Source organism: Triplophysa dalaica, chromosome 20 (genome assembly GCF_015846415.1).
Source record: "Triplophysa dalaica isolate WHDGS20190420 chromosome 20, ASM1584641v1, whole genome shotgun sequence".
Lineage (NCBI taxonomy): Eukaryota > Metazoa > Chordata > Actinopteri > Cypriniformes > Nemacheilidae > Triplophysa > Triplophysa dalaica.
In genome coordinates, this window is record NC_079561.1 from 6,276,342 (window position 1) to 6,292,456 (window position 16,115).

The window sequence follows — 16,115 nt, forward strand, 5'->3', positions numbered from 1 at the left end:
AAAAAGGAGAAAGAAAAGATGACATGGTTGAGTGAGCCAAGCTTCTGAGCGCTTGGCAAGCCTGGGAGGCCCTGGCCCCTTAAGCACTCATATCTAGTAACTTCATTTAATGCATTCGCCGGGGATCATCAGACAAGTGGAAGGGAAACCGAAAAAAGAAAAACATTCAAAGCAACGTTCCCGGTATAAGGTTCAGCGAGTTATCGAGCAGTAAAACCAGCATGAAGAAATTAAACTTAATCTTTCACACTATTTCAGGGATAGACAGGATTTATTCCCCCACTCATAAAACGTGTGTCTTTAAGGAAACTACACTGCCTACAACAGACAATTTCAAAGTTGTACAAAATAACAGTGGTCCGGAGCGCCTGAAAGTGGAGGGTGAGCTCAGCAAGCACCGTTGCTTTTTCTTTTCTCGCCCACTTTTTTCACCAGAGGTCATATTCACACTCAGATGTCTGCCATCAAGAACAAACACTCGTGCTTCCCTTCAGCAGACACCAGCCACTTCCACCCCCATTTTCCTTTTTCCTTTCAAACACAAACACATGCAGGCTTGCGCGCTTCATCTGCTGACAGCCTCTCTCCTAGAAACTCGTGAGACAATTTTGACTTCAATTCATCGGGTGCCATTTTGGCCACTTTTAGGATGAGACTGTTTGCAAGTTTTGAAGCTTGAAGGAGGGGTAATGGGGCTAATGGGGTAAAACATAACAATATGATCTCACGAGAATTTGTAAATATTTTACGAGGTGGCTTATTTGTTGTTAATTTGTACTAAAATGTACGATTATTAGGAAAAAAGCAATATGGAAGCCTCTCCCCTAACCTCACCCCTAAACCTAACGTCACTGGTGCGAAAGCGAAACATACGTAAACATACAAATAAGATCGTACAAATTCATACGAATAAGCAACCTTGTCCACTGCCCACAGGATAGTAAACGTTTTATATTTTTACAAGTTTTTTTACAGGATGTGTAGCTTAGCTTTCTGCTCATAAAGGAGACCTAACTGGTTTTAATCTCCATGGAATCTGTTAAGATATTGTTAGATTGAGGTCTGGAACAGTTTAAAGAAATGTGCTTCTTGGCACATAAACATTTTCTCAAACTGTGTCATCAAAGGTATTCTGAGATTCTCTGCACTTACTGACAAATACTTTATAGGAGAAAATACCAAAACATTAAAGCCCTCCTCTTTTAAACAGTAGTTAAAGAGATAACTGCCTTCCAACCCGGTATTTACCATCATAAACGTAACAAAGAGCAAAGCAAACCTCCTTTGATGCTAGGCAGGAACGCTCAATTTCATTGAAAGATTACCCTGTGGCAAGCCCTACATAGTTATATTGTTTACTTTGCCATTCGTCCATATTTGGCAGGCTCACGAAACCTCAAACCCTGTGACACTTCAGCAAGGTTTATTTATCATATTGCCAAGCTACACAAACTCATAAAAATTAATCTTTCAGGGGACAGATTGATTGAAAAACCATCACATTAGGAAAAAGCAACATTCACGTTTACAATTCCAGATCACCCGCAAACAAATCAGATCAGGACATGAAGGCGAGGTTTTCGTGTATCTTGTCACGTAATTACACAGTACAGACCTCGCTGAGAGCGAGTGACGAAATGCCTGACAGGCGGACTAGTTTTCAGCCTCGTGCATAAACTCGTTCTTAAATCCAAACGAGCGGTTACTTCTGAAAATAAACACAAGTGCTCGGCCAAATTCATACGCGGGCTCGCGCTGCTTTTTAAGTGGCTGTGAAGCTTCTATTTGAATGCCTTAATTTTCTTTGTTTGCCGGTGGTAAATAGCCCATCTGGGTATCGACCCCTCCTTCTTCTATTCTCTTTACTTCACTCACAAGACAGATACAACACACACACACAGAATCTTCCCCAGGTGCTACTTACTCATCCCCTGATTCCACATGTATTCAGAGCATGCTGTTTCACAGGAAGAACTGCGGTGCATTTGTCACAGTTAAAAAAATTAAGCTTCTTAAAAACACTTACCTGGGTGCTTGTTACTGTTCATTATCAAACATATTAAATCGGCCAAAGATGTTTTTAAATATTTACACTAATAACTAAAACCAAGTAAATAACACAAGATTTTTTTGTTAAATAAAATTTGAAGTAAAAACACAGGTCGATAAAAATGTTATATTGATTCTTATTAATGAAAATACTTTAATACCAAATACTTAATAATTAAATGATTCAATAAGTTATTGAATATTTAAACCCTACTTAAAATATGCCTTAATTATTGTTATTATATTTTACTTTATTTTACTTACTGATGTTTAAATCAATAACAGCTGTCTGGCTACAATGGTTCATTTGTTGAGAAATCAAATCCCAATTTAAATTTCTGAACAAATTCATGTTTAATTATGATTTTGATTAATTAACTATTTTAGCAGTAACACTAATAACACAAACCTATTGTAAACTAACAACAATGCGCGATTCTTCTACTGTATAAAATTAATTTAATGTTAACTTCCGCATATACTAATTCAATTTTAAAATCAAAACTTTTAACTTTGCATTAGTTGATGCAAACAAGCATAATTTCACTGGCATTAACATTAATAAATGATGAGAAATTAAAATGGCTCATTGTTAGTTCATGTTAGCTAATGCTTTAAAGTGATAGTTCACCCAAAAATGCTCTCAAACCCTGTAAGACTTTCTTTCTTCTGCAGAACACAAAAGAAGATATTTTGAAGAATGGTGTTAACCGGCACCCATTGACCTACATTAGTTTTGTGTCCATACAATAGAAGTGAAAGGGTGTCAGCGCTGTTCGTTTACCAACTTTCTTCAAATATCTTCTTTTGTGTTCTTTAGAACAAGAGTATGAGTAAATGATGACAAAATCTTCATTTTTGGGTGAACTATCACGGTAACTAATGGTAACAAATACCTCCTTTTTGTCAAATGTTAAAATTTTTGCTATAATGACCAGCCCTTGTAAAATATCCAAGATACAGTGCAAATTTGGTTTGATGCATATAAAATGCCTCACAAATTCAACCTTTAGTGTTTTGTGCTTGCCACCACTGGGATGCCATTCATTTTAAAGGCTAAAAAGAAAAAGGAAGTGAATGGAGCACGTTGCTTTAAGCTGATGTCTAGACCCATTAGATCACACTGCTAGTGTCTGCTGTGCGAGAAACACGTTTAAAGTCTCTAACTCTGCCACCCGATGGACAGAATGAGGAATCACACAACAGCCTGAAAAATACAAAGACACAAAAATCTCCCAGAGGTTATAAAAAGAATGCTGTGTGTTCATGACGAGCTTGAATGTGAAGTTTGATGACTTTCACAGCAGCGGGAAATTCAGAAGCTGCTGTTGGTGATTCATTCTTTACCTCTCGCTCTAGAAGCCAAGTTTCTACCATATCCAAAGCAAAACAAGACCTTTGTGTGACTAATAAATCATATTTTACTCGAAGATACCATTCTCGGCCCGAGATGATGAAAATTTTCAATCGATTACCAAGCAATTAACAATGTAAATGTTCTCCAGCAATATAAAAATTTGCTGTTTTGCTGAAAATACAAAAACGAAGAGAGCAAAGAAAAAAGCAAAACATTCCGCCGCTCTATTAACATCTTAAAGCCAAAGAGCTTAAAGCAGAGCGTTAAGGCTATTGTCAAACAGTAAATGCTCTCAGCAGTATCTCACACTGTTGTTTCAGAACTCATCATACCCTAGACTGAGCCTACCAGCTGGAAAACCATTCAAATGCAGATGAGATCATACTCAATTGGCAAGGTCCGGGTTTCACACTTTTGTCGCCCTGTCCTAAGATTTCAAAGTTTCACCCCTCTGACCCAAATGGAGGGTCGAGCTGATTTTGCTGGCGCACGACGAGGAATGCAAACAAAATGACAGAAGGTCGGGTCTGTAGCACTTGAAATGCTCGCAGGAAGTACAGAGGGAGCATTGTTCTCCCTCACTGCAGGTACATTCCTCCAGACGGTGAAAAACAAACCCAGCAATACCATCTACACGAGCCTAGCTGAGTGTAAAAGTGTCACAGTGACTCCGCTGGGGCTCTGAATCATGCTGAATGCTGACATCTTTCCAGAGATGTTTTTAACACCGGAGTCAGCGTGTATTTAGGACAGGCATGTGTGTGGGCTCGTGAGCGATTGCGAAAATCTCGAGCAAAGACATCATGACAGTTGTCTTCGTAGCCTGTCTTCATGTCAGAAGGCATTTCTCACGTATCTGCGTGCTATCGCTTTATAAAATTGCATGTGAAGGTGCTGCGGTGATGTGAGAGATGACACTGAGTGGCTTTCGATGTGAACTGGCGTTCGCAGGTCATTTAATTACAGTTTTGCGAGGAGTGAAACGGGATATTCAATGAGAAACAACAGCTTTTTCTGTCAATTGGATCATGAAAATTTGATGCTACGAAAGTAAATGTGATCATTTCTGATTTTATGTTGACCTATATGGATGTGCATGGTGAATGCAAAGGACCTTAAGTCACGTATACGATACGGTACCATAAATCAAAAGTATTAGGGAATGTCGAGCCTCCTTACACGTGTTAAACGTTTGCATTGCATCTTGATGTTTTTTAAGCATCTCAAGAAGGTGGTGCGTCAAGGTAAAAATAGCAAAAAACTGCATTCCTTTGTTCTACTCCATTCAGCTATGCTTCGTCTAGCTGCATGCTTTTGAACAAAACGTGTGGGCTACACCTCTCTCCATATAGTGCTGAATGTTGCAGCTTCCCCAAAGAGAAAAAAATCACTATGTACCAACTGGACCACCCAAAGTGCCACTGTTACAGTACTGTTAAAGTCCCATTTTGTCACGTTGCGGAGTTAAAAAGTGAGTCGTCATTGTTCTTTCAAGATCAATCGTTCCCATCACTTCATACTACTGCGGATCCCTGGAATAAAGGCAGAAAAAGAGGCGGCGAAGGGAAACACAGGGACAAAGAAGGAGAGGGAGAAGACTTAGCCAACGGAAAGCCAATTATCAAACTCATTAAGTAAGCCACTCTGGTGCTTTAAGAGGTGCTGCCTCCATATCATTGCTGGATTTATTATCACAATTTGCTCCAATGATTCAGTATGGGACTTTATCAATATCGCCGTAGGGGTGACATCAAAAAAATCACATGCACCCGTCACAGATGCTGGTCAGCATGCAACGTGGTCATGTTTTGATGCTAAAAAATGTGGGCGGGGCTTAACACGATCACATTTAAAACATTAAAACTATGCATCCAAAGTGACATTTGGTGCTTTTAAGGTTTATGCGTTTGTCCATTTGGTCTTTTTTGTTTGAATCTAAGACCATGGCTAGCGCTATGCTCTACTTCATAAACAGATATTATCACCATGTTATGGTTCAGTAGATGTGTTAGAAAAGAGAGCATGTAGCAATTGAGTCAAACAGATTGTTGAAAGACTAACAAAGGGGGTTTCTGGAAAACATCACAGAGGTGTGTTGTTGGCATCAAGGGGTGGAAAAGAAGAAGATGTTAGGACAGGAACAGCTGGATTTACAGTTGTAATGCTGTTACTAACCTCGACTGCCTTTACCCCGACGTCTCCAAGGACCCGCAGCCCTCTTTACAAGCATTCACACTACCACACTCTGGGGAAAGCAAAAAAAAAGAAGTTCAAAGAAAAGAAAGGAAGGAAATAAATCAAGAATGCATGAGAGAATAAGTGAGTAAATGCAGGCAATAAATGAAGAAACAGCATCCAGCCATTGCGGCTCTATGCACACGAGGAAACAAACGCAAGATTAATGAGTCACCTGGAATTACACTGATGATTTATTTCAAAACGTCTATTCCTGTCAAAAACAATGTGGCGAGGGGAAAACGGGAGAAAAGAACAGCACGTAAGATCTAAGCAACGGCCGCTTTCACAGTCGCTTGGTTCTACACTTTAGAAATGAATACAAACATAAACTCTCTCTAGAGACGCGGTTTTCCCCCACCCCAAAAAAACCACACGCACACACGGATTTCTAGCCCTCCTACAAGCCTTTAACTCCCAATCCAGCTCCCCGAGTAGCCTATTCTGTCTTTGCCTCCCGGCCAGAGCTGTGCAAATAAAAACATCAGGACCTCGCCTCGCAGCACCTGTTCGAAAACAGTGACATTTTACATTCAGAGGCATCCGTTAGCCGAGCATCACAGCAGTCATTAGCCTTACAGAGAGAAACCAGAAAGCACCTGGAAGGCTTGATTTATGAGGGCTGAAACACACTTACTGCTAATCCTCAACATTTCACATAGGAGAGACTGTTCCATTCATGTGTGTGTGTGTGTGTGTGTGTGTGTGTGTGTGTTTTCATTGTGGAAATGTAGAAAAACCAAGCTTTCAATCAGCAGTAGGGCTACACAGAATAAAAACGTTCAACAACTAAAAATAGAGGTGTTACTGCTTGAGATCTATTACAAATGTTTGTTAATGTCCGTTTAAGTTTGCAGACGACAGCAATAAATATCTTTGTTTTATAAGTGTAAGTAGGACTGCTCGATTATGACAAAAATTATAATCACTGTTATTTTGCCTAATGTTGAGATTATTTAACACGATTGCTCATTGACTTTGGAAACAATAAATGATAGTTATTATTAATTAATAAATAACTTGTCAATTTAACACTGGATTCAACTAATAATAACAATTAAGAGTTCATTTGCAAAAACATTAAAAAAAATGTGAATTCCAACTAATATCAATTAAATTGCAGTTGGGTTGTTTTGATTAAGTAATAATAACTCATCAAATACAGCTAACTAAGACCAACAACAAAACGATAACACAATAAAAACATGATTTTTGAAAATGTTTAAAACGGGCGTTATCAGTTTGTGCAAAAATGCATTTTTATATTTGTTTTTTAAGCACAAATATTGCATTTAATTTTTTTGAAGCTGCAATGCTTGACATTTGCCTCTATATCGCCATCTCTGTTTAAAACATTAAACTGCATGTTAATTTACAAACAAGCATATAAAGTCAAATGAATTTATGGGTTACTCACGAAATTCAATCTCAATTTATAAATTAAAATGATAATCTTACAGTTGCGAATCAAGAGGAAAAGAGACAGTTTGAATGTTGATTCAAACATTGATGTTTTATGTTCTTGCTCAGTGACTGATTTTGAAAATTATGAATAGTTGACATTTAATTATTAAATTATCTGTTTACAGTCCCAGTTTCATTTCATCTGTCTGCTGCAAAAAATATTGATTTAGTATTGATAATGAGGTACCAGCGGATTTTATCATGCCAAAGCCGACATTTTGGTATTGATCCAAATCAGAAGCGCTGCAGAGAGTGTGAGGAAAACAACATTTGCTGTTTGCCTAACCTCTGAATCCATTGCATGTCCAAACATATGGTCTATTTTCATTTAATACTTAAAAAAAAGAATTGTTTCCACGACACCCGAAATGTCCACGGATCTGGTGAACCTTTTTTGAGCCTTTGGGACATCTGTTCCACAGAATGAGAGCATTTAGCCCTCTCTGCAATTACTCCAGATAAAGGTTATTAACTCCCAGGATTAGATCACTGTATTAAAACATTGGGCTTTCTCCTTATAAACAGCTGCATGTTTATAGCTCTCTGTCTACACGCATGTTTCTCTCTCAGTGAGTATGGAATGAGAATAAACCAACAAACTTCACAGCAACGTGACTGTCGAGCACATACATGTTCCTAAAAAGAGGACATAGCCTGATATAGACAAAAAATGAGATGTTTCGAGAGGCATGAAAAGAGTTAAAAACCTTGTTGAAGACAATATGCATACATATAAAAAGGCACTTAAAAGGACCACCCAAAAATACAATTCTGCCATCATTTATTCACCCTCAATTGTTTCAAACCTAAATAAATGTCTTTGTTCTGCTAAACACAAAGGAAGATATTTGGAAGAATGTCAGCAAACAAACAGATCTCATCAGAGGTACTGTTAACACACAGGCGAGCAGTGGTGCAGTCTTTACACAGTTTTTTTCCCTTAAAAATGCGTCTTTTTGGATAAACATTAGCTTTCAGTGAGTGGAAAAATGTCTCTCTCGCCGTTTCCTCTCTTCGGTGAGCAGCAGAAGCAGCACATTCATGACCAAACCGCAGCTTAAGTGAGTGATCGAAAAAAACGTTTACAGGCACCTGTCATTGTTACTGACTGGACATATGAACATAAACATTTGTCTGTAATTAATATTTTAAACGGTATTAAAATATAGTAAGTTCAGAGAGTAAACATGCTAATTAGCCATAGCACCACCTTGCACCATAGTGAAGGGAAATAATAGATTATGATGGATTTGTTCAAAAGTCTAAAGCAACCTCTTGATTTCATCCCCCACTGACTCCTATAGTATTTCATTTCCCTACTATGGCAGTAAATTGGGGATGAGATCTGATTGGTTACTGACATTCTTCCAAATATCTTCCTTTGTGTTTAGCAGAACAAATTAATGTATAAAGATGGATGAGTAAATGATGACAAAATTTTCATTTTAGGGTGAACTATCGCTTTAAATAAATCACATGATTAACAAATCTCATTTAATCAAAAGAGAAATTGTTACTTGCAAATCCGTTCTGCTCACGTTTCGTCAATGAGGCTCAAAGAGACTAAGGGCGTTCATTAAAAAAGTCAATTATGATTTCATGTCAAAGAGAGCAATCCAGGATACTGTAGAAACAAACAGCACAATGAATTAAACTGCATCTTAGTTGACAAAGTGCAGAGATAAACGAGTCTGTGAATGACTCAAAATGACTCTCATTATACATCTCATCTCTCTCTCTCTTTCTAACTCCTTTTTCGCTTCCTCTTCAAAATCAGCGTTACAAATTCTTCACTTCCCGCCTGCCGCGGCCCCCGAGTCTCTGGCTGATTTGAAACTCTACTGACAGCTCTCATGACTAAGGCTCTCATGTCAAACACCATTATATCAGCCATCCATTCATTCCCTTAACACTGCTTTAGTGACATTTTCAAGCACTTAGCTGTGCTGTAGTACTGTCTATGTTACCTCTTACATCAACTCGGCAGCCATCAGAAAACGTACATTATTCAAAAATGCAATCTAGATTGTACAAAAAAAAAGCTTGGTGCTTTTTCCAGGCTGGCGGCTGAGATTAGAGGTTTAAATGCTCCTGTTTTAACTAGATCAGTGCGATTTAATGCTAAACGCTCTTGGACAAAAGCTGCCGGCTGCTTTTCTAGAACCCCAACTAGTGCACTCCATTTGCCTACAGGTTGCCGAGCATCTCAGGGGAACGGTCGGCTCGATAGAAATGTAGTTTCCATGCTTGGGGGAAAACTAGAAACATCAAAACCAAGAAATAAAAACAAATCTGCCTTCACCTCACTCCACTTGACCCAACATCCTGACGCTCTAATCAGAAAGGCAAAAGCCTGGAAAATAAGAAATCATGATCCCTGCTTCACTTACACAAGACGTGTGCTGCGGTCACTGCTGACCTGGGAAATCTAACAGAAAGAAAACAGATTACCTGCTGATTAGCCTGCATTATAGGCCAGCGCTAACCTTTGTGAAATGGACTGCCTGTTCTGTGCTTAGCCAAGCATGGCGCTCATCTTCTCCAGCCGAAAGAGAAAAATGCAGTGACAAGCCTACCGCTCCCTATTAAGTAAGTGAGCTGAGCAGACAGCCCTGCACATCCATCAGCGAGCAACGACACACTGTCCTGCCATCCGCAACGGCAGTCTTCCCTTTAGTGTCTCTCTTTAAAAAACGGAAGTGCTGTGTTCATTTAGCTCTTCTTTGTGAGATGGTAACTTAATATTATTCAGAATGCTAAGTGGTGGCGACTGGAAAGGCTGTGAGATGATAATCAACACTGGAAATACAAATAAGCCCTGTTGACAGACACAACTGCAGTGAGGTGAACGCCTGATGATACTTAAAACCAAAATGTATGCAAATAATAAATGATATGCTGGCTTCTCACAAAGCAAAAATAAAGCACTCTCAACAAACAACTCATTTCTCATCTTTCTCAGAACGGATGCTCAAATGTTTTACAGAGTACAAAATGGTCTTTGGAAATCAGACGGACACACCAGGACCGAAGTCAACTTTCGGGTTGGCTAGTGGCTAGTTATATATGCTTTACTATTTAATTTATATTACTACTAATTTATATTAATATTTCATTTATGACACATCTATTAAATTAGATTAAACTTATTACTCGTTATTAATTCTTTGCAGGTTGTTATTTTCTCACGCAACAATCAACAAAATATTAGGAATTCCTGGGTAATGCATATTTAGTAACTAGTAACTGTAGTAACTAAATATTTCAGAGTTTCGGGAGAGAAACTATTAGTGAATACACTAAAATATTGTTAGCTAATAGAAGCTATTCTATATTTGATAAGTGATTTATGAAATGTGTTTTAAATTAAGCAAAATTTGTTAAAAATAGCCTATATTGTTCATGTGATATTAACAAGTTTCACCTTTTTCTGTAAAATTATACCAAAGCCGTTCAAGACTAAGCTGCCATCAAGGCTTAATAAAGCTTAATGCAGAAAAGGGACCAGGAGCATGATGAGAAAACGTTTATTTAAATTGTGATAAGAGTATGGAGTCCTCATTATAGCTGTCCATCAGTTGCACACGATTGGCTAGAATGCTCAACGCTGCAAAGCGCACTGCAATTAGAAACCAGCTCTTCAGACAAAGCTTGAACACAAATAAGCACAGGACCGTGTAAAAGCAGCTTCGTATCAGCTGAGGTGAGTCGAAATAGTCTTGGCTACTGGATCCGTGTTCCTCCTGCGCGCATTATTTCCCGACCCGAACCCCAAATGAAACATGAAGGATTATTCCACCCCTAAGATAAAATATTAGCGGTTTACCCGACGGGGGATGGTTTCGAAACAATGCTTCCTGAGAGGAAAAAACGTGTACTTTAAGTTCTTGCAATAACACATGGACTCAATGGACATTGATGAGTCTGTGACTGAATTCTCTAAAGTTAGTTAATGCTGTGAATATGATAGAAGAGCTCTTTGAAAAATTTCATCAAATCTTAAGCAACTAAATATTAAAATGTAAAGGAAATGTAAATATGTACATAAGAATGAAAAAATAAAAATGTTATACAATTTTAATACTACACATAAAAATTATTCAAAAAGCTAAATAGTTCTTTTGTAAATAGTTTGTTTATATTAAATAGTTTGGGGCAAAAAAAAATTATATAGTTAGTTAACCCCCAAATCCCCCCTCCTGAATCCTGGCCCACCTTTCATCTCATTTCTGGAGCCAGGCCTGATTCCAACCCTGCGTCCCATTTTGTACTAATCCTCCTAAATAGTATTCGAAACTAGAATAGTATGTCCCAAATCATAGTAAGTTGAAATGAGTATTATCAAAGTGCCCAGCTGGTCTGCTATGACCGGTGAAAATTTGAAGTATAGATCCATGAACAAAACACTCAAACGGCTGATTTTCCACAACTCACAGCGAGAGGGAAAAGTTTAGTGACGCCCTTCTGTAAAAGACCACTTTGAAAGAGGTAAACAACGCTACTTCCTGTTTCCTTTTTTTAACGCTACACGAACGTTTGAACAAAACAATATGCACTGAACATCTATAACCGAATGATAAGTTAATATTCTTTTCATTATATATGTAAGATTAAAAAATAAAATAAAAAATGAAGTGCTCCCGGACCAGTACTTACATCTTACAAAGTGGTCTAAAATAGAACAGTAGTAGAAAGTAATGCTTAATTGAATTAATACATGTAAGTGTTCAGTAAACATTACATCAGAAATAATGAATGAAGAAATTGCTTCCTAAACAAAAGGAAGAACTGTATTTTAATGTGTGTGACTGTTAATGATCACAATGTCGTCTAGGCAACAACAGTCGCTTCCTTTTCGAAGGTATATCCAAATGCGTGCATACTGCTATGGTAGGCAATAAAATATAGATACTTTTCCGTCACAAAAACAATACAGTACATAGTATAAGTAGGCGAATTGGGACGGTGCATTGTTTTTTGCATGTTGCTAAGGTGTTCTGTGTGGTTGCTAGGTGGATGCTTACTGGCCCACTTTAAAAGACCCCAACCCGAGAGCTACAATATCTTGGTGCTCTGATAAAGCTTTGCTCCTTTTTTGGTTTAATTGCCTGTTTAATTGTCTGCCAGATGAACATTTTAAGTCTGGCTGCTTAGAAAATGAATAGCACCCATCTTCTCTATCTGAAGTATAATTAATATGGGTAGCACAAACAGTGCCTTAATAGGTATTAAAATCAAATACTTTAGGTTAGCGATCTGAACAAACACCTGACCTTAAATATGAGCAATAGTCACAGTGATGCTTGCCTTAGCAGGCACCACTAGTCAAACAAAATTGATCTGTTATAAAAACACTTATAACTATGCTAAAAAGCACGACGGTGAAGGCCTTTATGAGCAATATTTATGACAAAATGTCATCAAATTCAAATTCCTTTCTATTACACACGAGGAACAGAACGGAGTGCACTTACGTTGACAGATTTGTTCCTTTTATTTAATATGGCTACGACAGATGGCGGCCAAATTTTCATTTGACAGTTACAAATAGCCCTCAAAGATACATACACAAAAGAGTAGACAGAAAAGATCTGCTCAAGTCATTCAAACATATTCCCACCGAGCTTGACCCGCTCCTTCAGCACAGCCCTCTGCAAATAAATTCAAATCATCTTTCGGCCAACCCTTATTCAATTCAGGCTAATATCGGTGCTCTACCAAATCAGGCCAACGGTTGACATTTAACATTCCACGGCAGTAGATACCGAAGGAGGGGGGTGAAATGAACCCGCTTATGCGCCTTGACACGGTGCCCTCTGCAGGAAAATAAAAACATGGCTTTCACTTACTGCCAGACGGTGAGCTGAGCCTATACATCACCTCGGCTACAGCGGAGACTGATCCAAGGTCAGCTCCATTTCCTCGCCGTGCTATTTTCTATCGCAATCGCTGAGCGAGGGCTGGAACACTGACGCTTATGTCACATCTGTGTGACGGTGCAGAAGGCGAACCACTTCAGGGTCTTTTATGAGAGCGATTGACTCGGCTACGTAAATGAAGATGGGGTTAGCATGCAAACTAATGGACAGGGAGTATCAAACCCGCTACATACTTTTTTATACATTTGAATACGCAGTCAAGGTTAAAAAACAATGCAGACTGAGCATGCTCTTACCCTGAAATGACGTGGAAAAGAACTAAATGACATTTTTTCTCCAAGTTAAGTAAAATGAGGCAGTGCTCGGCTCAAATCTCACAAGCAAACAGCATTAATGCTGAGCGGTGAGCTTGCTGATTGCTTGGTTGAGCAGTTGCTGTGTTTGAATGTGTGTGTGCGGCTGAGTCATCAAGAGTACTTCACGCTAGGTTAACACTCAAAGTGCCCTGGGAAATAACATTTAGGCTACATAACGCTTACTTAACATAACTTCAGTTACACATTGCAAAGCCAATTTTTCTAACTCCAGTCTTTTAAAGACTAGAACAAACACCAAACAAAGCGAAACTCCTGCCGGATCATCATTATGCATTAATCTGTGTTGAGAGAACAGAAAGGTTTTTGTGATAGGCGGTAAAGCTGGCAGTGAAGGGCAACAGGAAGAGGATGTGGGAAGGAGGAAGAAATATGATGCATGATTTAAAGCAGTAACAGTGCTTTAAAGGAATAGTTCATCCCAAAATAAAAATTCTTCCATCATTTACTCAGCCTCATGTCATTTCAAACCTGTATGATTTTCTTTCTTCTGCAAAACACAAAGGAAGATATTTTGGTACCCAATTAACATTGGCTCACATTTACTTCTATTGTATGGACACAAAACCAATACATGTCAATGTGTACCGTCGTTTTTTGGTTAAAAACATTCTTCAAAATATCTTATTTTGTGTTCCGCAGAAGAAAGAAAATCATATCAGTTTGAAATGACATAAGGCTGAGTAAATGATGACAAAATAATAGGGTGAACTATCCCTTTAACAATCCCTGCGAATCAAACTCCTCCACAAAACCAAAAAAGAGAGCGAGAGCACCCTTATGTGAAGCATAAGATGGTTGCCCTGAGGGTTTGGATGAGACCAGCCACAAGCACAGACGCTCTTCATCCTCTCGATGAAGGCGCAGGATGGCTCTTTTAATCTTGCTTCCCTGATTCTTCGCACGACTCATTGACCTCTCCTCGGAAGCGTCGGAGAGAGCTCCACAAAACATCTACAGAAATACTTCCTCCCATTCAAACGCCCCTACCCTGCCGGTTCTTTCTCTCTCTATCTGTCACTCTCTTTTTACTTTACAACTCTGGCCCTTGTACACCACCCTCCCCCTTTTTTCTCTTGTAGTCAGGAGACATACACTTCCTCCTCATCCCCCCTGCCCACCCGCCAGTGATGTTTAAGGGTGAAGCACAGTGGCAGATGGAGAACATACTGCAGCAGGCTAATTAAAGGAACCTGAAACTTCAATGAAATATCCGAAACACTGGACCTGTCACCTCCAAGGAATTCTTTATTAATGCAGGCAATGATGACAAACTTCTTACGTAAATCCGTCCGGCGTAATCCAGGCATAAGAGTGGCAGACAGTTACAGAGATGATGAAGGAAATTGCTCTGAATGCAGAGAGGAATAATTCGTCGTGAAGAGAATCCCTGAAGAGAATCCACCATCTCGTACCTTATGCCTTTAATTATTCATTGCTTTCATGCAGATCTTTATGAAAAGTGTTGTTAGAAACAAATACGATTTTTCTATTGTATAATGAAAACTAAGTGGTGCTTATCACAATCTGTTGTGGATGGTTGCTGAGATCAAAGTGTCCTGTATACAACTTGGGTCCCTACATCAATGTAAATCTTTAAAATGTACTTTTTAATATAGTTTTGATAATAATAACATAATAATATTTTTAATAATTACAACACAATAATAGTGATAAATAATCATGAATTCAGTTGCTAAGTAGTAAGGAATGGCACACCACTTTTTAATAGGATGCAAAACTGTATGTGAACAGTTCAGGTTTATGGTATAAACTAGAATAAAAACATCTGTCATCATTTATTCACCCTTATGTCATTCAAAACCTGTACATGACTCTTTCATCTGTGCAACAAAAAGGAAAATATCTTGAGAAATGTTTCAGTGGTGTTGTGTCCAAACAATGGCAGATAGCGTTGTTTGGTGTAACAAATGATAATCCAGGCAGAGAAGCAGATCCACATGCAGTATATTTTAATATAAAACAAAACAAAGAACAAAACAAAAGCAGCAACAACAAAGAACACCAAAATGCAGGGACACTGAAACATCAAATAATGACTGACACTAGACAACTGAAACACAAGGGCTTAAATACAGGAAATTTAACAAGATGACAAGGCACACCTGAAACACCAAAAACTACAGGGGAACACAGACTGGGATTGTGACATTTGGTTACCAACATTTTTCTAAATATCTTATGAAGAGGCATACAGATTTGGAATAACATGAGGGTGAGTAAATGATGACAGAATTTTCATTTTTGGGTAAAGTTTTTCTATAACACAGGAGGTTTAGGGAAAATGCAACAGAAATGCTTTAGCAAGCAAAACTAAACCTTTTAACATTAAGTGGAAATAAATCAACTCTTAATTATCAGTTTATCGAACCGGTTGACAAAATAGCTTCGCCTTAAATCTTAATGTGCAATAGGGACCAATACAAAGAATAAAATGCAGCAAGTGTATTTACCCTTTTCTCAGGGGTTAACCACATGATCGCATCAATCACATGATCCCTTGTGCTCTCTCATCAGTGCCACACTATCCTTGCAACTGACACCTAATCTAGCACTCTCCAGAGGGATGCTGGGATAGCCGCGGCCCGAGGCCGGCACCAGCGGGTCCGGCTTGATTAAAAAACAGCAGTAAGCGTTGAAGGAGAATGCAGCACCTGTCATGACGCCTCCCATCATCCCTCACTTAAACGTAGAATAGGTGATCCTGTCCAGAAACAATTTTTGTCATGCTGGTTG

The 16,115-nt window shown here is 38.6% G+C and overlaps 1 protein-coding gene across 4 annotated transcripts in view; it reads right to left on the bottom strand.

Moving 5' to 3' along the window:
* The window catches only part of rerea (arginine-glutamic acid dipeptide (RE) repeats a), a 131,904-nt gene that overhangs the window by 92,058 nt on the left and 23,731 nt on the right, over positions 1-16,115 (bottom strand). For 2 of the 4 annotated variants that reach the window (XM_056732853.1, XM_056732852.1), the window contains exon 1: positions 15,833-15,871. The exons of 1 other annotated variant lie outside the window; for it this stretch is intronic. In XM_056732853.1, the coding sequence (XP_056588831.1) occupies positions 15,833-15,856 (24 nt within the window). In that variant the 5' untranslated portion in view covers positions 15,857-15,871. Of the gene's footprint in view, positions 1-5,581; positions 5,652-15,832; positions 15,872-16,115 lie in introns of those variants that run through there. One more of the 4 variants, XM_056732855.1, reaches the window with a different exon arrangement.